The sequence below is a fragment of the Haliotis asinina genome, chromosome 6 (assembly GCF_037392515.1).
Source record: "Haliotis asinina isolate JCU_RB_2024 chromosome 6, JCU_Hal_asi_v2, whole genome shotgun sequence".
Lineage (NCBI taxonomy): Eukaryota > Metazoa > Mollusca > Gastropoda > Lepetellida > Haliotidae > Haliotis > Haliotis asinina.
The window spans coordinates 55995170-56017529 of NC_090285.1; the positions used below are offsets into that span (position 1 = coordinate 55995170).

General features: G+C 41.8%; 2 protein-coding genes across 2 annotated transcripts; one reads left to right on the forward strand and one right to left on the reverse strand.

Annotated features, from left to right (window-relative positions):
• Positions 1-1790: 1790 nt before the first annotated feature.
• LOC137287326 (snake venom 5'-nucleotidase-like) lies at positions 1791-15445 on the forward strand. Its single transcript, XM_067819571.1, has 9 exons — positions 1791-2335; positions 7024-7237; positions 7562-7750; positions 9231-9428; positions 9812-9943; positions 11441-11560; positions 12201-12359; positions 12818-13021; positions 13493-15445. Exons 1-9 carry the CDS (start codon positions 2003-2005, stop codon positions 13693-13695), a joined length of 1752 nt encoding a protein of 583 aa, XP_067675672.1. The 5' UTR covers positions 1791-2002; the 3' UTR covers positions 13696-15445.
• A 692-nt stretch (positions 15446-16137) lies between these two features.
• LOC137287962 (uncharacterized) lies at positions 16138-17450 on the reverse strand. Its single transcript, XM_067820328.1, has 3 exons — positions 16962-17450; positions 16626-16815; positions 16138-16175 (listed from the first exon to the last, which is right to left on the reverse strand). The coding sequence occupies exons 1-3, from the start codon at positions 17448-17450 to the stop codon at positions 16138-16140; spliced, it is 717 nt and encodes a 238-aa protein (XP_067676429.1).
• Between the last annotated feature and the right edge of the window lie 4910 nt (positions 17451-22360).

The window sequence follows — 22360 nt, forward strand, 5'->3', positions numbered from 1 at the left end:
GTCTCAAGGTAAGTAAATACTTATGTGAGAAGAATACTATTAGGGATTACTTGAAGCCCTGTGTTTGCTGGACCCCTTCACCGTCGCTAGAAAGTAGGTTACGACCATTAAGTTGATAATACTTATTGTAATTACCCCAATTCCCGTCTATGTACAGTTGAAGAGGCAATGCCCACAATAGACGTCCCTGTCTCGGCGAATTTAATCGCCAGTCCCTCTGGCAACTGACACTTCACATCTTTCATGGTCTACATTTGCTTGTGGTGATGAGAGTTGTAGTTGTCAGTTCGTAGATAATGATACTGTTGGCAACTGAATGGATGAACTTTAGGATTAGTTTTAGTTATAGTTTTGGTTGCACCAGGGAGACTATATATAGAGTGTTGTAGATTATCCCTGGTTGCACGGAGCATAGTAACCGCCCCAACCTTTTGCCTGTTTTTATGCAAAGTATAATTGAACAAGTTTCTTTTAGATCCCTGACATCATTGTCAGACAAACGTTTTAAACGTAAATACACTCTGATTCGGACGTTGAGTAGTAATATATAGGGCTTCAGTATGAATTGTTTTATAGATATTGTGAAAAATGCATATCGCCCTACGTTCTTATTGTAAATCACAAACAGAAGGATGAACTTCATGTTATTCTATTATACCTAGCTTTTAAAGATTTCCTTATCAAATATATTCCAGCCTATTATCATTTCCACCCAAATATGTATAAACTGATCTACTTCTTCACCAATGCTGATAAAGATAAACTGTTTACTCTTGGTATTTTCATTGGTTAAGTGGTTAAACTAAGAAACATGCAAATGCAAAATGCGAACTTCAAATGAATTACATGTATGCAGGTATTTGTTCTTCCATATTTTACACATGAATGAATGAATGAATGAATGAATGAATGAATGAATGAATGAATGAATGAACGAACGAACTTGATCCTCTCTCCGAGTAATTGTATTTCCGAAAATCTTTTCTCAACTATGATTGCACATGAAACAGGTAGATACAAAGGTATGTGTGATGCGTGGTACTGTATAAAAATACGTTACTGGCTCTGAGATTGAGGACTTTAGCCAACAATTTCCATTATGATCTAAATTTTGAAACAGTTATAACAGAACATATCATTTGTAGAGTCATATGTAATTTCCCACGTGTATTCATGTTTCAGAATGTAAACCGGGACACCGTGTACATAACAGCAACGCAGTGCTATGTAAAGTGGTTTCTCTGTTCTATGTTTATAGAAATTATATACTAGTATATATAATTAAATATATGGTAATTATATTGTTACATTAACAGTCAAACAACATTGTGCCAAAGGTGAAACGACCAAGACAAATACTTCGAGTTATCAGAGGTTCGACATAAAGGATGACTATATAAGGTAGAACCTGTTATTACTTCGAGAAAAAAGCTTAACAAATCAAAGATGGGCAAAGGTGTGTTTGTCTGAGTTTTCTTCCATGTGATAATTGGACGAATATGGTTTAACTGCTTTTGGTATGTAAACTAGTAAGGTGTGAAATATAAGACTGAAGAGGATTTTTAAAGCTCTTAGGCGAACGTTTGGTTAGTCATAACGCACATGTGTTTGACTTGCTCGAATACCGTACATGTTGCTTGGATAGAGGGCGTCATAAATTCTGTAGTAAATGTCGTTCTATTGCCGATATTAACGATTTACAACATAAACATGGGTGGGATAAGTGTTTACACTGTACCACGGATGGGCAGTATGGACTGATCTCATTGGTCCTTTACAATAATCTGAAGGCGTGGCACGTAACAGCGACGTGTTTGATTCATCCTTACCTTAGTTAGACACGTAACTCATAACTGCCAGACACACAATCCTGGTGAGAACATTGTATGTTCTTCTAGGTGACCCGGATACGCGCACCGACTGGTTGTGGTCACGAAGGTGCCCCAGTTTACTACTGAGTACCGCACGGGGTAGTCGAATAATCCCTCTGGAAGAGGCTACCATGAGCCGTTCGTTGTGTCCCCTTTTACTCTACGTCGTCTCTCTGCCTGTGGTCGTCGGTTTCAACCTCACCATCCTCCACACCAACGACATCCACGCCCGATTCGAGCAGACCAACAAGTACAGTGGTCAGTGTCCGGCCGACGATGTGGCAGAGGGGAAATGTTTCGGTGGGACAGCGCGACTGGTGACCAAAGTCCGAGAACAGCGTGCCCTTCATCCCAACACCATCCTCCTGTCTGCAGGAGACGAGTTCTCTGGGACGTTGTGGTTCTATAAGTACCGTGGTGCCGTTGTTGCCAGATTCATGAACCTGCTGCAGTATGATGTCATGGTGAGTGTACGGACCTGTTATATTGTGACGTTATGGTGATGTATGGACATGTAATATTGCGACGTCATGGTGAGTATAGTGTATTGTGACATCATAATAAGTATATTTCCATGCGTCAGTGTGACACCATTGTAGCGCCTCGATGATGTCATTAATATTTTGCTGTCTGATATCCTTGTTAGTTTTAAAACCTCGCACTGTGACGTCACTGAATGTCACTCAGTCAAGGGTCCCATGCGGTAAGTTATTTATCAAATGTTGGGTAGCTATCGTAAATGACGATTAGTAACTATGGCTGCCAATAGAGCATGTCTGTTTTAATCACCACATTTCTCTACATACAAAATACAACAACTGTATGGGTACAGTGATGACAGCCAGCTCCATATAAGAAAATGCCTTATGCATGATGACACCCGTTACTTTTTACCGTGAATGTGCTCCATAAAATGACAGATATTATTATTATTATTCAATGACAGGAATGTGCTGGACTCAATAAAAACAACCCGTTACATTCATTGGCAGTAATGTATATAATGCAAGCCGTTGACATGATATTTGCAATGAAAAATCAGTGAAAGAAAAGTGCGTGTACATCATACAATGGTCGAAGCTTGATAGCCACAATTAAGGAACGTGCAGAAAACTATTGCCGAACTGTGATGCATAAATGAAGGGAACGTGCAAGACATAATTGCCGAACTGTGAGACATGAATGAGAGGAACGTGTAGCAAACAATTGTCGATCTGAGGTACGTACATGAAGGGAACGTGCAGTATCCAGTGATGAACGAGTGCTGGATACAATGACGATATTCCGCTATTTACTTTACGGGAATACGCATACAATAACAGGACACAAGAGACACCTTTACACTCAGAAATATTACGCCTCAGGCTAAGACATTTGTCCTGACTTTAAAATCTGAACTCTTCACCTATTGGCTGACGCCGAAGGCTAAACGGAAACCTTCAGATTGCGAAAGCCCCAACAAGAATACTTACATGATGTCATCACTCCAGTGTGAGTACAATCCTTTGTTCAAGCATGGTTGATTCAACTCAACTACTTCCTGAATTTGGACTTTACGTGTTTGTTTTGCTAAGTGTGTTGTTAACAATACACATTGTGTTTGAATGGTGTAGTGGGTTCCCACTTGCTGATATGTTATTAACATTTTTCATGGCTTTCCTAATTATTTCCTCACCGGGAAATGTTTGATAGGTGCCTGACTAAACCATGGTTTGTTAACATTATTGCACGTCAATAGTCTGTCTATAAGGTGCGTGACCACACAATGTGTCTTTTAACATTCTTACACTTCAATGTTTTATCAATAAGTGTCTAACTACGCCTGACTACACAATTTGATTCATGACCGTCTCATGTATATTATTAGAGGTTACGGAGAGGGTAGGAACGAGGAACGAGGAAATGGTTATTAAGGCGAAACACAGCTGTTTTGAAAACTGAGATAGGCAAGGGCGCTTTGAAACGATAGTCTATAGAAACGCCTAATTATAACAGGATACTATCCGTGGTCAGCATTACTTTCATCTCCCAGTTTCCAGCAATTAATTCGAATGTGTATGTTCCTATATGTTGAAACTAGAAAAAATCAGTTTGTCATCCAAATATGTCCCTTCACTGTTATTGTGTAATTTCGTGATTGAGTTCTCCTCTCCTCTAATCTCCTCATGGGTGGCTACAGTGGCTAACAGAGTGTCTGTCAACACTGACAGAGTTGTCTGTCAAATATGCTACCTGCGTGCACAGACTTGGGTCACGCCGACTTTTCGATCAGTGTAGGGGCAGTGCATTAGTTATGGCTAGGGTGGTGGTGATTATGTATATGGAGAAGCATGTGCAATGTGATAGACACCACCCTACCCCACCCTCCCCTCCCCTCGCCCGACCACTAGAATATATGTACAGAGTAAGAGCCCCCTGCATGTTATGTACAAAATCAATGAACATCTCCCACATACTTTGTAAGTATAATAAGTTTCATATTTATAATTTTATGTGCAATATTGCCGACCTTCCTCGTACATGAGTTCAAAATTGACCAGTGGTTAAAGCTATCGCTCCTCACACAAAAGACCCGGGTTCGATTCCCCACATTGGTAAAATGCGTGAAACCCATTTCTGGTGTCCACCGTCCTGGTTTTGCTGAAATATTGCCAAATATTGGTCAATGGCTTGTAAAGTATTAACGTCTCAAGCAAGTAAAACATTACATTCTATTTTCAGTCTGTTTAGAAAAACTACACATATGTATTTCAAAACTGTATGTAATATATTTGACTCAATAATAGCCCCAGTATTATTATATGCAGTTGAGATATGGGGATTAGAATACCACAGTGACATTGTAAAAGTTCAAACCACTTACTTTAAAAGTTTCTTTCGATTGGTAAATATGCTTCAAATAAGGCAGTGCTTGGAGAAACCGGTCGATGTAATATGTTTGATGTTTGTAAGTTGTAGAATACCAGCTGTTAAGTACTGAATAAAACTTTAAGATATGTGTCCATCTAGATATCTGTATCAGTGCTATATAATGCTTAGGTCTATTGATATTGCTGAGACCCGTGAAGGGCCGGGGTAGAATAGGCCTTCAGCAACCCACGCTTGCCATGAAAGGCGACTCTGCTTGTCGTAAGAGGCGACTAACAGGATCGGGTGGTCAGGCTCGCTGACTTGGTTGACACATGTCATCGGTTCCCACTTGAGCAGATGGACGCTCATGCGGTTGACCACTGGATTATTTACAGACCTCCGCCATATAGCTGGAATATTGCTGAGAGCGGAGTAAAACTAAACTCACTCACTCACTCACTGATATTGGTGAGTGCGGTGTAACACTAAACTCACTCACTGATATAGGTGAGTGCGGTGTAACACTAAACTCATTAAGTCAACGTATGAAAGTGGTGAGAATAACTCGGTTCCCAAAATTCGCTTTTTATTGTTTGATTGGGGTTTAGGGGTGAAAAACTATTTACATAATGTACAACGTTAGCACCCAAAACTATTTATTGTCAATGCAAACCACTAAATATGTGCGCAGTTTCTTATCGAATAACGCACATTGTGCAGGTTGTAGAAAAAGTGGACCAAATATGGAACTAATATTTCTTCATGAAAGGAAAAACTCCACATGTCTCGTCAAAACTTGTTGTAATATATTTGACATAAGATTGCCCAAATATTATTAGAATAGGATTAGAATAGCACAGTCACATTCAAAAGGTGTTCTCCGATTGGTAAATATGCTTCAAATAAGGCAGTGCTTGGAGAAACGCTGTCCTTGTAATATGTGTGTAAGTAGTAAAATACGTGCTCTTAGGTATTGGACAATACTTTCCCATATGTGTCAGTATATGTATCTGTACCAGTGCAATATAATGCTTGTGTAAAACTAAACTCACCCATTAAGTCAACGGATGAAAGTGGTAAACATAACTGGGCACCCCAGATTCGCTCCTTATTGTTTGATTATGGTTTCTCATTCGCATATTTTTGCTAAGACTTTAGGGACGAAAAACTATTTACACAATATACAACAACGCTAGCACCCAAAGCTATTTATTGTCAATGCATACCGACCCGTGAAGGTCCCGGAGTAGAACAGGCCTTCAGCAACCCATGCTTGCCATAAAAAAGCGACTATGCTTATCGCAAGAGCCGACTAACGGATCGGGTGGTCAGGCTCGTTGACTTGGTTGACACATGTCACCGGTTCCCCCTTGAGCAGATCGATGCTCATGCGGTTAACCATTGGATTGTCTGATCCAGACTCGATTATTTACAGACCGGCGCTATATAGGTGGAATATTGATGAGTGCGGCTTAAAACTAAACTCACTCACTCACTCACGTACTCACTCAGTGCAAACCACAACATATGTGCGCCGTTTCTTATCAAATAACGCAGAGTCATTGTGCAGGTTGTAGAAAAAGTGGACCAAATATTGAACTAATTTCTCTTCATGCAACCTTTAATGAAAGGAGGAACATAAATGTTCCGAAAATGTCCAAAGGATAAATAATCATACCTGCAACTAAAACATAGCCAAAATTTACAAAATGGATGGTTGGTTTCACATACTGGAAATATTCTGCATCAGTCGGAATTAGCTGACATTGCATTGCGTGACCAACAGACACTTAATCAAACAGCCCACAGATCCAAATCTTCCTTTCAACTAACTTACCCAATCATCTGACTCACCCTCTCCTCCAACTTACCCATAGATCCAAATCTTCCTATCATCTAGCTCATGCACTGATGCAACTCATCCTCTCATCTATCTCATCCACTCATTCAACTCGCCCTTTCATCTAACTTACCAAATGATCGAAATCATTCTCTCAAATAACACACTCAATCATCCAACTCACCCTATCATCTGGCTCGTCCATTATTCACCTCACCCTCCACTCCAGGTTACCCATAGATCCAAATCTTCCTTTCATCTAGCTCACCGTCTCATACAACTCACCCAGTTCCCCTTCTTCCTTTGACTTACACAAAGATTTACTACATTTTCGTGACATCGACGTTTCCCAGTGTATCGTAGGATCAAAAATGTTCTTTCCCGCTGTGGGGAATATTTTCTTTGACAGTACATTTCTGAAATGTTCCTACTGATAATTATTTTTCTTTGTCAATCTCGCAGGCTCTAGGAAACCACGAGTTTGACCTTGGCATCGAGGGACTGATACCCTTCCTCAACGACGTCAACTTCACCATAGCCAGCGCCAACATTGACGCCTCACGTGAGCCGTTTGTGAATCAGACGCTGGTGAAACACACGGTATTGACGGTAGGGGGAGAACGTATCGGGGTCGTCGGATACACAACGACAGAGTCGCCGTTCATCTCTTCACCAGGTAACAGTTCCATGGAATATAAAGACACAGCTGACAGCACCGTCAATCTCACTATATAACAAAATCAGTCTAAATACAGCTTTATAACGAGGAATGGTCTCTTTGGCCTATTGAGATGTATTATTAGTTTCTGTCTTAAGATCGATGGAGTAGCCTGTCGGTTAAAGCGTTCGCTCGTCACGCTGAAGACCCAGGTTCGATTCCCACATGTGTGTAGCCCATTTCTGTTTCCCCGCCGTGATATTGCTGGAATATTCCTGAAAGCGGCGTAAACATCAACTCACTCACTCTCTAGTTCATATAACAACCGAAGAATTTTTTCAGGGCCAAATTTAAGATTTGAAGATGAGGTGGCAGCAGTCCAGAGAGAGGTTAACATCCTGACGTCACAGGGTATTAACAAGATCATTGCCGTTGGTCACTCGGGCTTCGATATTGACCAGAGAATAGCAGCAGAGGTTACTAACCTGGATGTGGTGGTTGGAGGTCACACAAATACATTCCTGTACACAGGTGAGGCAAGCGCACGTATAATATCACACACACACACACACACACACACACACACACACACACACACACACACACACACACACACACACACACACACATTGGAGGGCATATCTTACAGTACTTGAGCAGACAGTAGGGGGAGTTCCTACATCTAGAGAAACAACATCACCAACGACGACATCCACACCACGGTCCGTGATGCATACAACATCATGAGTCCACAAAACAGGCTCACCTATTTCCACTCATGCACACCAGATTACCCCAATTTATTTACATTGTAGAATTCTAACTGTATTAAGATGGGCATGAGTTGATATGGACATGGGCAGATATGGACATGGGCAGATATGGACATGGGTTGATATGGACATGAGTTGATATGGACATGGGTTGATATGGACATGAGTTGATATGGACATGGGCTGATATGGATATGGGCTGATATTGACATGGGTTGATATGGACATGGGTTGATATGGACATGAGTTGATATGGACATGAGCAGATATGGACATGGGCAGATATGGACATGGGCAGATATGGACATGGGCTGATATGGACATGGGTTGATATGGACATGGGCTGATATGGACATGGGTTGATATGGACATGGGTTGATATGGACATGAGCAGATATGGACATGAGTTGATATGGACATGGGCAGATATGGACATGGGTTGATATGGACATGGGCTGATATGGACATGGCAGTTGATATGGACATGGGCTGTATGGACATGGGTTGATATGGACATGAGTTGATATGGACATGGGCAGATATGGACATGGGTTGATATGGACATGGGCTGATATGGACATGGGTTGATATGGACATGAGTTGATATGGACATGGGCAGATATGGACATGGACATGGGTTGATATGGACATGAGTTGATATGGACATGAGTTGATATGGACATGGGCTGATCTGGACATGGGCAGATATGGACATGGGTTGATATGGACATGGGCAGATATGGACATGGGTTGATATGGACATGAGTTGAAATGGACATGGGCAGATATGGACATGAGTTGATATGGACATGGGTTGATATGGACATGAGTTGATATGGACATGGGCAGATATGGACATGAGTTGATATGGACATGGGCAGATATGGACATGGGTTGATGTGGACATGGGTTGATGGAGTGGTGTAAGTCCTTAGACGTTACCAGGTCCGCACCCACATGAATACAACATTGTTGTACAACCATCAGAGAACCCCTTCCTGTGATGTGTGACGCCCATTTCTGCATTTCTGAAATCCCTTAATGGGCCTTCTTCTACCACGTGTTTAACACAGGACGCACATGATATAATCGAACGGCACTCAAATAGGAACTCTTTGTTGTATATCAGTCATTGTTGAATGTTCATCATTAAAATGTCTATCTGACTATTTCAGTCATGTTGTACTTGCTTCTGTATTGCCATTCCAAGTCAAACGTGTCATGAACTGCCCTTGTAGGCAAACACCCGTCCAATGAGAAACCGGTAGGAGAGTATCCCCACGTGGTCACCCAGTCGGGAGGGGCCAAGGTGCTTGTGGTGCAGGACTACGCCTACGGGAAGTATCTTGGCGATCTGCAAGTGACCTTTGACCCGGAAGGAGTCATCACGTCATGGGGAGGTAATCCAATACTTCTGGACAACAACACAGCGCAAGGTTTGTACATTTTTTTACAGTCGCACACTTGGGATGACTGAGATTCTTATGGGTGTTTTTCAATAAAACATGCATGCACTCCAATATACAACGTTATGGAAGAGACCAAAGAAAAACCCGTTTGTTTTCTACATGAATGAATGAGTTTAAGTTTTACGCCGCATTCATGAATACTCCGGCTGTATGGCGGTGGTCTGCAAATAATCGAGTCTGGACCAGACAGTCCAGTGATCAACAACATGAGTATCGCTCTACAATTTTGGGATACGATGACATGTGTAAACCAAGTCAGCGAGCCTGACCAGCCGATAGCGGTAGTCGCCTCTTACGACAAGAATGGGTTGCTGAAGATCAGTGCTAACCCAGACCTTCACGGGTTCTAGATGAGATGACCTTGGAGCTGATGCAGCCATACAAAGATGGCGTGGCCAACGAGTCAGGCACAGTAGTAGCGAGAAGCCAAGTTCTGCTTGAAGGGGACCGGACCTTTTGTAGAGTCGAAGAGTGTAATTTGGGTAAGTTCAAACATATACAATCTACAGTAGATACTTCCATGGTAACTGTTTCTCTATTGTCGATAAAATACGTTACGATAAATCTCAACTGTGCATCTACGGCTCGAGGATATTATTACTCCCTTGGCAGGCTCCGCATTTTCACAGCAGCCAGTTGGCTAAGCCAGTGATCTTGCCAGTGTCAACAAAGATAGCGCTCGCAGCCGCGAAGGTTTGCTCGCATAGCATCTCAGGTTTGGGAGGAAATCATACTGACATATTGACAGGTCTGAAATTTTAAAAAAATGCATGCAAGAAGTCCTTCTGCATCAGGTGTGTTGCCAAGTTTAATCGGTTAGATACTTTAAACAGCGAAAGTGAGTTGTGATTGGATGAAGAGCCAAAAAAAGGGAGGTAATAAAATACATGCATTCAGGGTATAGTGGAGATTTATCGTAACTTCTAAGACTTCTTATTGCACTATACATGGTGGTAGAGCGAAGTGTATTTCTTCATTATTACCCACGTGATCAACCTATGAATAGTTGCATACTAATCTCGTACGTTACGCGAGTGTCGTATCGCGTTGACCTGTGTCGTAATGACTTGCCCTGATATTCTAACGACTTGATTGGATAACCGATGACCTCTCATTTACGTCACTTGTGACGGAACTACTTTCCCATTCATAACAAATAAGTGAGTTCATTCATTCTACAACTTAAATGCATTGTGGGAATAAAAACATTGTAATTGTGAACTTTGCCGTGTCTGTGTTTAATTTTGAGTCGAACTGGGGCATTATATCCTTCGAAATACATAACCGCAGTGTTTCGATCAAAGATGTTAGCTGAGTGAAGCAACTGGAAACCAAGAAAATGGGTGCTACGGAGTAGTTTACTGTGCGAGGTTGTTCGAAGCGATGACAACTGACATGCGTCGTGACATCATTATAGTGTGACGTCATGCTAAAAGAGTACAACATTCTTCCGCAACTTCTCTCTGAAACTGGTTTCCGTTTGAAACCATAACAAAACACAAAAATAAGCTATTTTGTCAGATGTTCAATAAAGAGTCAGTGAACCAAGACAGTTGGAGTGTATGTATTCATCTTGGAAACAGTCTCATCCACAAACTTTCTCATTCTTTATCCACACGCATTACACATGTAAAACGTGGGTAATAAATAAAATACCTCACTCGGTCCCACTACATACGAATTATACGAAACTCGTGACCGTCCTATGGTATCAGACCTAGTTTTCGCTTGGATACCAGAATACCAGATACCAGAATAAGGACAATCGTATGTTATGAGACCGAGTGTAGTATTCTCTATGTTTACCCTGGAAGTTATCGATTGTGTTGTTTCTCATCATCACAATCAGGTCGAGTATATGTATTCATCTAGGAAACAATCTCATCTACAAACTTTCTCCATCTTTATCCGTACCAATTTTCCATGCTGGATCGACGCCTCTAAATTGAGTTGTTTCTGCACCTACCCCTGTTTCCTAGGTAACCTGATTGCTGATGGCATGGTTCATCAGAACCTGAAGCACAGCGACTCTATGGAATGGAACCACGTGGCCATCGCCTTCATGAACGGGGGCGGCATCCGCGCGTCGATACAGAAAGGTAATTCTAACGTCAAAGTCTTCCCGCAAATTATGATCCGCTCCAGACAGGTAATCTCCGAGCTACATAATATTTTATACATTTATACAATATTACATGATTATTTCCTACAGTTACATATCCCATGCCTTACAGTTTCTCAGTACTATCACGATATGGCTGCAATATTGCCGATGTGGCGTTAATTAAATATTAACTCACTCTCAGAGTACCATGGGTGAGTGAGTGAGTTTTGTTTTACGTCTTTCTCAGCAATATTGCAGCTGTATGGCGACGGCCTGTAAATAATCGAGTCTGGACCAGACAATCCAGTGATCAACAACATAAGTATCGATCTGTGCAACTGGGAACCGATGACATGTGTCAGCCAATTCAGCGAGCCTGACCAGCTGATCCCGTTAGTCGCCTCTTACGACAAACACAGTCAACGGCAAGCATGGGTTGCTGAAGGCCTATTTTACCCCGGGACCTTCACGTGTCAGAGTACCATAAATGCAGACCACCTGGTATTCCGTCCTCGAAGCGTATTTTTTTGGTCTCTCGTTTCGGTTTCGTCAGTTTTCATTTGACTTTTAGAAACTGTAATCTATAAGGACAGATTTGGAATATAAAGGTATTGTTCTATTGATGGTATTTCCAGGTGACGTCACCATTGGCGACATCCTGACCGTTCTGCCGTTCCGGAACACCGTGGACATCGTGGAGCTTCTGGGGAGACATGTCCGGGAGACGCTGGAGTTCACTGCGTCCAAGTGGGTGAAGACTGGCAACCTGTTTGGAGGGTTTATCCAGGTGTCAGGCACGTGTTTCCTCATGAAGACCATGTTATTGACTAATACCTGATATAAGGGGTGTCGGGTGTGTAGGTATTTTGTGTTTAAACCCAAGGATGTGGGGGTGGGGGTGGGTGGGGGTGGGTGAATATCGAATATCAGTTATCAGTCCTTACAGCATTATTAGACAATATCTAGACATTCCTCCCACAGGGCGATATGGCGAAGGCATTACAAACGTGTTTAACATACATTATAGTGATGAAATTGGCGTACACCTCACTCACTCACTCATGTAGTGAAAAGCACGACACTGTCAGTCATTGTTGTCCTAATTTCGACACACAAGTCAACATGTTTTGACACGGAATGTATCACTTTAAGCATCGTTAGAAATAATCTCCCATGATCAAGCATTATAGGACACGACAAGTTATCGTTGCCTGTAAACAATATTGTTTTTCTCTGCTCTACTTCCTACCAGGTATGAAAATTGTCTACGACATGGCGATGCCTGTAGGTCAAAGGGTAATAGAGGTCAAAGTCAGATGCACCAACTGTTCCGTGCCCCAGTACGTGGATCTGAATGACTCCGAGATATATAAGATCATCATGCCATCTTTCATTGCCAATGGCGGGGACGGATATGACGTCATCAACAAAAACAAGATCAAACATCACCTGCTTGGTAAGTGTGCCAGGGAACACAGAGTCAGTTGTGATACTAGTAGGCATAGGAATATGTTATCGTTGTGGTTTGCCAAAGGACACACCGACATGACACGATACAAGAAGGAATCAGTGGCGCTACAATAAGAAAATCACCCATAGAGAATCATTCTCCATCCTTTCCAAACACTGTTCCGTCAGTGCTTCGAGTCATTTTTTCTTGATGATCGGGGCGGTGAGGTAACTTAGAGGGGAAAGCGTCCGCTCGATTTGGGTTCAAATTCCCACCCACTTTTGTACCATGTGTGAATCCCATTTCTGGCGTCCCCTCCGAGATATTGCTGGAATATTGCTTAAAGAGGCGTAAAAGTAAAAGCTAAATCACTCTTCACACAACGTTGGTTTGTCAGAGAGAACTGATCTTTAGAACGCACTGGATTGCTCATTCCTAACAACTTGTGAACTATAATATGTGTGACAATTTTTGCAGGGGATGTCGACGGCGATGTGTTTATCGAGTACGCCAAGAGCTTCTCCCCCCTCACAGCAGGTCTGGATGGCCGCATAACACTGAGGAAGGTGCCCACGTGTCCTTGCGAGACCAATGACGTCACCCGTCCATCACCACAGCTCCTTACATCGACAGTTGCAGTGATGATGATGATGATGATGATGATTGTTCTGCTTTTATAAACGACGTCATTAGTATTGACACCCGCATTGAGAGAACAGACACTGAGAGGACTGATCTGTCGTTTGTACGTCATATAATCTCTGTTCCGCATAACGTAATGTGTCGGTGTGTGACGTTCATAAGATTTGACTTGATAGTGCGTTGAGACGGGTGTGACAGTCCTGAGGTTTCACATGCCATTGTGCGTATGCGTGTGCGTGTGCGTGTGCGTGTGCGTGTGCGTGTGCGTGCCAGAGTGTGTGTACACGAAAGTCTGTCAGTCTCTGTGTGCGTGCGTCCGTGTGTGTGTGTGAGAGAGAGAGAGAGAGAGAGAGAAAGAAAGAGAAAAAAAGGTGAGAACGTTGTGACATTGAGATGTTTCGTGAAAGGTTGAGGCAAGTTTGCCCTTTGCATGATCCATTCATTATACATTTCACCAGTGAATATTTTTCAGTGAATAATCAAAATAAAGTTTTTATCGTTGATGATATATTAATATTGTGTTGTAAGAGAGCGTAACGTCATGGTGTGACATGTGCATGTGAATAGTGTAGTGTCGTGTAGACTGAATGTGTCATCACCAGACCGCACTAACTGCTTGTAACCATCTTGCAATGTCACCCAATAGAGTGGTCTGAAAGTGGGATAATCACTGGATATAGTTGTAAAGGGAAATGTCAGTGTCTGGGGCTGTTTCGAGTAGAGTGGAGTGGAGTGGAGTGGAGCGGAGTACATCGCATTGCATTGCGGTACGCTGCGATACAGTATATGTCTCGAGATTTAACTGGACAATATGACGTGGACGTGTGTTTATCAAGAAGATATTGAGAGAAACTGCAAAATATGGATCTTATACTCAGCTTCGTTATTGAAGGATCGCCTAGGCCTTAGTCATTAACCTATATACATGATTAAGCGTCATTAAGTGTGTTGACGTTGAGATTAACAGTTTTCATTCCGATGCTACACTGACTGGATGAATTTACAAAACGTGGAAAGTCGAAAACGAATCATAAAATTAATGAAATGTACAAGATTGAAGGTGATGCAAACCGTTTCCAAAACATAGGCCTGAACGCAACCAAAGCTTTCGCCCATGCACGTGCGATAAAAGACAGTCAACAGTCAACAGGGGTATGAAATCGTCCATTCTAGAAGCGGCTCAACTGCAAGCTAAAATTAGACCTGTTTGAATACTCGATTGTCTTATTATCTGCTTGACGTGCCAATAACACTTGGCGAATGTCACGTTAACCAAACAAGCCCCAGTTAGATACTATTTATAGTACATGAGTTTATTTCAAAACATATTGGTACTGTTCATTGTCAGTTGTTGTGTACGTGTTGTTATGTTACTGATCTTGCCGGTAATGTGCTCTATTCATGTCCTGATGGGTGAACTCGGGGTGGGATATCAGGGTCATGTTAACCCAGGCTTACATGTAGCACAAACTGAGGTGCAGAGTAACGGCTGCCTTCATATTTTGTCAAGACTGCTAGCATGGTGTGAGTGAGTGAGTGAGTTACCCTATACGCCGCTTTTTGCAATGTTCCAGCAAATATCACGGCAGGGGAAACAAGAAATGGGCTCCACACATTGCACCCATATGGGAAATCAAATCCGTGTGTTAGGCGTAACGAGAGAACGCTTTAACCATTGGGCTAACCCACCACCCCTTGCAAGCATACGCTGTTTAATGTCTGCTGCAATGCTTATAACTGCAATACTATCTCTGTGAACTCTCTTGAGGAAATAAACACTATTCGTTATCACCTGGTTATGTGTGCTTTGTGTCTTACCGACCCAAAGTATATATTTGGATAATGGCCAAGATAGTTTATACCGTCACAATCAAAATAGATGTTGACGGTAGCAACTACCTTGGCCATTATCCCAATATATGTTGTTGGTAACACGTATTTAGATCAATAGCAAGGTACACATTAGCAAAATCAGCCATTTTGGTATCTATCCAAATATATACTGACGTCAGATACTTCTGTCACCATCAAGATAGATGTCACTATTCAAACCTACCTTCGGTTACACGTGCCTAGATTACATAATAACGAATTGCTTGCTGTTGAATTTGGCTATGGCTTTTTATGTTTTTAAATAATAATGTAATACATATATCGAGAATTTCACCCATGTGTCTACTGATATCAATATATATCAACACAAGTTGATAAAGTAACAAATATCCGAGGATTGCCAAGGATATTTTTACCTTTATCAACGAGTGTTGATATAATTGATATCAGTAGACACGCGGCTGTGATTCTATTTATCATCCAAAGTCATTCCTAATTAGTTTTCAATGAAAAATGAACATCTCTGAACACAGCACTGCCTTTAGATTTGCAATGAAGCGATGTGATATCATTGTGACGTCATCAAGTTCATGACGTCAAGGCATTGTCAGGTCATTGTGCAAAATCTACTATCCATATGATATCTCCTAGGAGATATCGTGTGATCTCACACAAGCGATATCTCCTGTAAAACACAGTTATGGATGATAATATACAATTATAGACTGGTGATGAGGTCAATACCTGTTTTTATGGACCCGCGAAAAGCAATATTGACCGAGGACGAAGTATATTATTATGTACGCACATTTTCCTGGCTATTTGATTGGTCCAGAGGCGGTCACGTGACCGTCGACAGAAAAGCATATTGACTCCAACCCAGGTCCGACCAATATTCGTATTGTTTGAATAAAAGTGCATAATAATGTAACATTTTATGGATTTGAACCTTTGAGCAAGCTTTTATCAAAACTTAAAACAGCCGAAGGAAATTGAATGAGAGTGACGTCCCTTGATATTTGTAGTCACGGTTGCCTCGCCAGCGTCATTTGTTGTAACTGTGGTATGTATCCTTTCAGTGTTTACAATCATATTGGCTTACATTCAAAATAATGTGTTCAATAAAATTGCATACCTTTCTTCTCATACATCCTCCCTCTAGCACGGTCTCCGTCATCTTGATGGTTCTTAGTCTGTTCGTCCGTGCACATGTAAACAAACATGTCTCCCTCAGCGTCCGTGGTAACCGCTAGGTCTGTTACCCTTAGTGCTGCCAGGTTCTCTCTCCCTCTCCTTCCAAAGTGAAGCATTATATCCAGGAACACCTGATCGTCAAATATTAGGTCTAATTAATGGATTTATAGAATCATGATTGATCAATATTGATACTCATTAAAATTGTAAATACATTGAAGTGTAGTGCATCAAAAACATTTTGATTACATAACGATTTTTGTATTTGTCTATTCACCTTGTATTGTAGAAATACGGGACTGTCATCACTGCAAACGTAGTCGTACAGTTTAATCAGATCTGCGTCGGCTATGGGGGCATGATGATTTACTTCGCCGAATCCAGTGCGCTTCAATTCTTTTCCCATCGCCTTGAAAGTCTTGCTTGATGTCTTGAAATCTGCGCCTCGTATTATGTCAATGTCAGGTCTTGTTTTTTCGATGTACCTCTGTATTCCATGTCTGTAGGCCATGAGCGTTGATTTCTTGTATTTTTCTCCTTTTTCGGTCCTTGCTTCTAGGTAAAACTCTGATAAAATAGCGTCAAGATCTTCAGGGGTGAGATTTTCAAATTCGATAGTTTTGCCCTTTTGGCTCAGGTATTCCCTTAAAACACGTATCGCCGTTGAAGTGGCCTTCTTTGTGTTTTTGGCTTCAACATTTTCCAAAATAATCTTTTTTTCAGAATCCGAAAGTTCCGCAAAACGAGTTTGTTTACTTTCTGTCATCTCAGCGTTACGAATGAAGCGTAACGGGAATTCCGTCAAGCAAAGCTATCTCATTGGTTGAATCATAGGGAAGTCCTCATCCGGGTCTCTCAAAATCTATTTTTAGTAACTCAAGTCAATACGAATATTGGTCGGACCTGGGTTGGAGTCAATATGCTTTTCTGTCGACGGTCACGTGACCGCCTCTGGACCAATCAAATAGCCAGGAAAATGTGCGTACATAATAAATGTTTTTACCATAAGATCCATTTGGACATTGTACTTAAAATCTGTATGAATGCAGACTCGTCTCCTTATATGGCTGGAATAATGCCGAGGTGACGTAAAGGTCAACTCAATTCAACTCAACTCAACACAACTCAACTCAACTAGATCACAATCCAGACAGACACTGATAGTAAATGCAACTGGTCACCCAGCAATGTTCGTTGCATCAGGTAGAGTGGGGAATATACGTTACATGCCTTATATTTTAGGCAGTTTTATCTGAAACTTTAGAGTATAACACAAATATAATTAGGGAGAATATGAGATAATTACGTCGTAATTAAAATTAATGACAAGGCAAAGAAAACGATCTTTCAGTTATGCCCTAACCTCACCACAAATCGACTAAGAGATGCGATAATATACTACCGACAAGAAATAAGGGAACGAATGAAATAATAGCGAATTTGAAACTGCTTTAAATATCCACTAAATCAATTTTAGGCGTCAAGTTCAATATCTGGTGTGTCCACCATGTTGGGCAACACATTCACGGCACCTTGATGGCATGCTGTTGATCAATTTCCGGATGGTTGCCCGTGGTATTGCCCGCAATTCCTCTTGGACAGCTGCACCAAGCTGGGCTAGGTTGGCGGGTCCTGGGTTCCTGGCGTACACCCTTCGACCAAGATGTTCAATTGGGGACAGGTCTGGGGACTTAGAGGGCCAGTCCAGTGTCTGGATACCTTCTTGTGGGAGATAAGCGGAGACAATTCGGGCCCGATGTGGTCTGGCATTATCATCTTGGAATACAAAATTACTCTAGCCAATGGAGCCACAACAGGACGTAATATTTGGTCAACGTATCGCTGACCAGTCATGGCTCCGTTAATGATGACCAAATCCGATCGTCTGTCATGTGTAATCCCACCCCACACCATGACAATACCAGCCCCATATCGATCATGGTCAAGAATTGCTGCTCTGGCATATCGCTCCCCGCTCCGACGACAACAACGTTTTCTGCCATCTGTGAATCGTAGGCAAAACCTTGACTCATCAGAGAACATGGTGTAACGCCAGTGGCGCATAGCCCGTCCCTGATGCTGCCTAGCCCATGCCAATCTTTGGCGCTTATGGTGAGCTGAAAGGGTGACACCCTTAAAAGGCCGTCTTGCTTTCAGACGCGCTTGATAGAATCGGTTTTTAACGGTTGAGGTTGAAATGCGTCTTCCAGTGAGTGTGCGGAATTCTCTATTGATGGCAGGGGCCGATTTAAACCTATCGCGTAGAGCAATTAACGTAATGAGACGATCCTGTCGTGGTGTCGTTGATTTTGGTCTACCACGCCCAGGTCTCGTTGCAACCCCACCCGTTTGACGGTACTTATCCCACAGGCGTGAAATTACACTTTTTGATTTACTCATCTGCCGGGCAACTTCACATAATGATGTCCTCCCCCCCCCCCCCCCCCATCATCCCCACAATTCTCCATTTTGTTGCTTCACCGAGATACTGCCTCGGAGACATTTCTGTCAGTAAGTGTCAATCTCTATTGCATTAGTGATTGCAACTTCTCCAGTACATTTACAGGAGTTAACTTCTGTATGCACGTGTAGCACGTGCTGGGCATGCATTATGCGAAATTCCATTGTCATTGGATGTTGCGTTTGGGAGATACGCCACGATAACGGACCCTGTCACAGTCAAAGTCATCTACATTCAATTTCTTTGTTCCCTTATTTTCTGTCGGTAGTATATATGACATGTATTATGTGACACAGATGCACACCTTTGAGCACTTGTGTTCAGTCCGCTGAGCATGTGTGTGCAGCTGTTGAGCACATATACCACATTCAACCAGAGAGAGTGGAACACGAGTGACGGGTCACGCCCCACACTAGCAGGGTAGGGTGCAGCAGGCGACGGCAACGTCATGCAGAGGTGGTTCTGTTGTGTTCCTGAGATTTAAAGATTTAGACTACACAGTGCAGTGGAGTGAGGGCATTGTGTGCCTCCTATCGATTTCAAATGTTGTCATCCACAGGAATCTCATTACTATGTTACAGTATCGACAGACATTCTTGCATAATAGAAAACATAACCAGCATACCAGTCAGCATAAAAATTCATTTAAGTCTTATGGTATATTGTGAGTGCGATAATTACATTTAACCCCTCCGAGTAGTAAAGAAAATATAGAGCATTATTATCTTGGATGTGTAATCAGAAATATCATGTGGCATACTTTATCACAATTCATAAGTGATGTAGTTAGCTTTATTAATAATAAATTAGTTATATAATAAAACAATAAGTTTACTGTAAGAGATGAAATAGATGAAACTTAATTAATTAATTAACTAAACCCGAATACACCTTCCCAACTCTATGAATTATGTAAAAATATCAAAACTCAGTTAGAATGTATCAGTACACAAGAAAACTTAACAACGAATCTTTATCCAAATCACTAAAAACTCCTGAGATGCATTTATATTTAGGTGATATGTGTCTTTTTCGGAAGAATTAAATTGTCCTATATTTGGCACATGAGGAAACAAACTAATAGCAGCTGTGTACATGTCCAAAAGAAATGTTGAATTAAAAATCTAAAACCAGAAACACGGTTGTAAAAGAATCATTGCTATGATTTCAGCTTTTTCTGCTGATTTGCTTTAGAGAAAATATGTAAAACGTATCTTTGATTTTTGTGAAAAAGTGTTCAGGAACATCTAAAATTTTCTTTGTTTACATTTTCGCTTGCATGTAGCATTTTTCCATTTTCCTGTTTATACATAGCAATATCATTCCCCCAAAAGTAGCAATTTTCACACAGTATTTGCACCCATTTAACGTGCAGAACGATTCCATAGGGTATAAAGAGAGACTAGAATGCATGATATTATCTATAAATAGGAGAATTTCTCGAATATGCCGCGATTAACAGCTGAAGAGAGAGAACGAGCCATTGGAATGGTGCAGATGGGGTGGACATGCCATGCTGTTGCCAGCGCCCTCGGATGCCACCATATCGTGGTTTTAAGCCTTATGCGACCCGTGAAGGTCCCGGGGTAGAATAGACCTTCAGCAACCCATGCTTGCCATAAAAGGCGACTCAGCTTGTCGTAAGAGGCGACTAACGGGATCGGGTGGTCAGGCTCGCTGACTTGGTTGACGCATGTCATCGGTTCCCAATTGCGCAGATCGATGCGCATGTTGTTGATCACTGGATTGTCTGGTCCAGACTCGCTTATTTACAGACCGCCGCCATATAGCTGTAATATTGCTGAGTGCGGCGTAAAACTAAACTCACTCACTCACTCACTTTAAGCCTTATGCAGTGCTACAGATAGACTTGGGTCACCGTAGACAGACCATCAAGTGGACGTCCACGCCTCACAACGACGGCTGAGGGAGGGTAACGCTGGATCTGGCGTTTAGTGCATTAAGGAAGTCTGTTCTGTCATAATGGATTCCTAAGAGTATTACGTAATTGGTATTACATTCAGCGTAAGCTAAAGTTTGGAGAAAATGGTCACAAAAACAAGACTACCCCCAACCCCTCACGTCAAAACATTGATAACAGAATAGTCTCGCTTCCTGTTTACTGGGTTCCGTACTATTGCGCAAGTTAATGAGACAACGAGTCCAGAATTTGTAGACTATATCATTTAACTGGATGCAAAAATATTAGTCAGTATGATCTGGTTAGTCTAAGCACTTGCATAGTGCAACATTACTCTCATTCTCATTCTACCCGTCGGAGAGCGTGCTCTGTGGTACAGCGACCTCTGACAAACGGAAACCTGAAATCATGGAAATCTCAAAACGAGGCTCTGCCGCTCGAGACATTTGGCTGTCTGGTGCGGTATTACATCAATCTCACTGTGCGTTACAGAACTACGCTGAATAAGCCCCCCCCCCAAAAAAAAACACATAACAGGTTTAACCATTTAGCCAGATGCACTGTGAATCATTTTACCTCATCAACCAGGTTCAGTCTGTGATTCCATAGTTAAGGCATGAAGCCTGAACCTCGACATAAAGTATAGAAAGACGGAGTTATTAAAGTTTAAAATTAATATTCATTTGTAAATACCACTTTCCTATTGAACAAGGAATTGGAATTCAGTTTAACCAGAGTTGTTCATATTGTCCATTTTCACTATCACACGAGAAAATTCGGATCGGCTGAAAAGTAGGTCATTGTCTGAATAGGTTAATGATACCTATGTTTCGGAATGCACCCCTGTCCCCACTCCCACGCGGACTCAGCACATCCTAGAAGTACCCTAAAATGGAGCAGTACATTTCATATAAAGTGACTTATTGTTTTGGAGGGGAAGGAAAAAAACGCAACAACCCCAGACATCTGTTTTCATGGGAGGGTTCTAGTTGCGTTATATGTAGCCATGCGTGTATGGGGAGTGATCCCCAAAACAACATTGCCATGTCACGCTGTTCTTCTCAGCACTCTTTCTAAAAACGTTCGTGTACGACCCTTTCTAATGCAATTTACAATTGAATTGAATTGAATTGATTTGGACCAACATATTCACGTACTCTCGTTCACCATTACAAAAGCGCCACCACCCAGAAAGAATAACACCTAGAAAATTACCGACCGTATCCAATGATTGAATGGAGAGGCCACCGTTTGGTCTATGACAGTGGTTATACAATGCATGTACCACAACAGT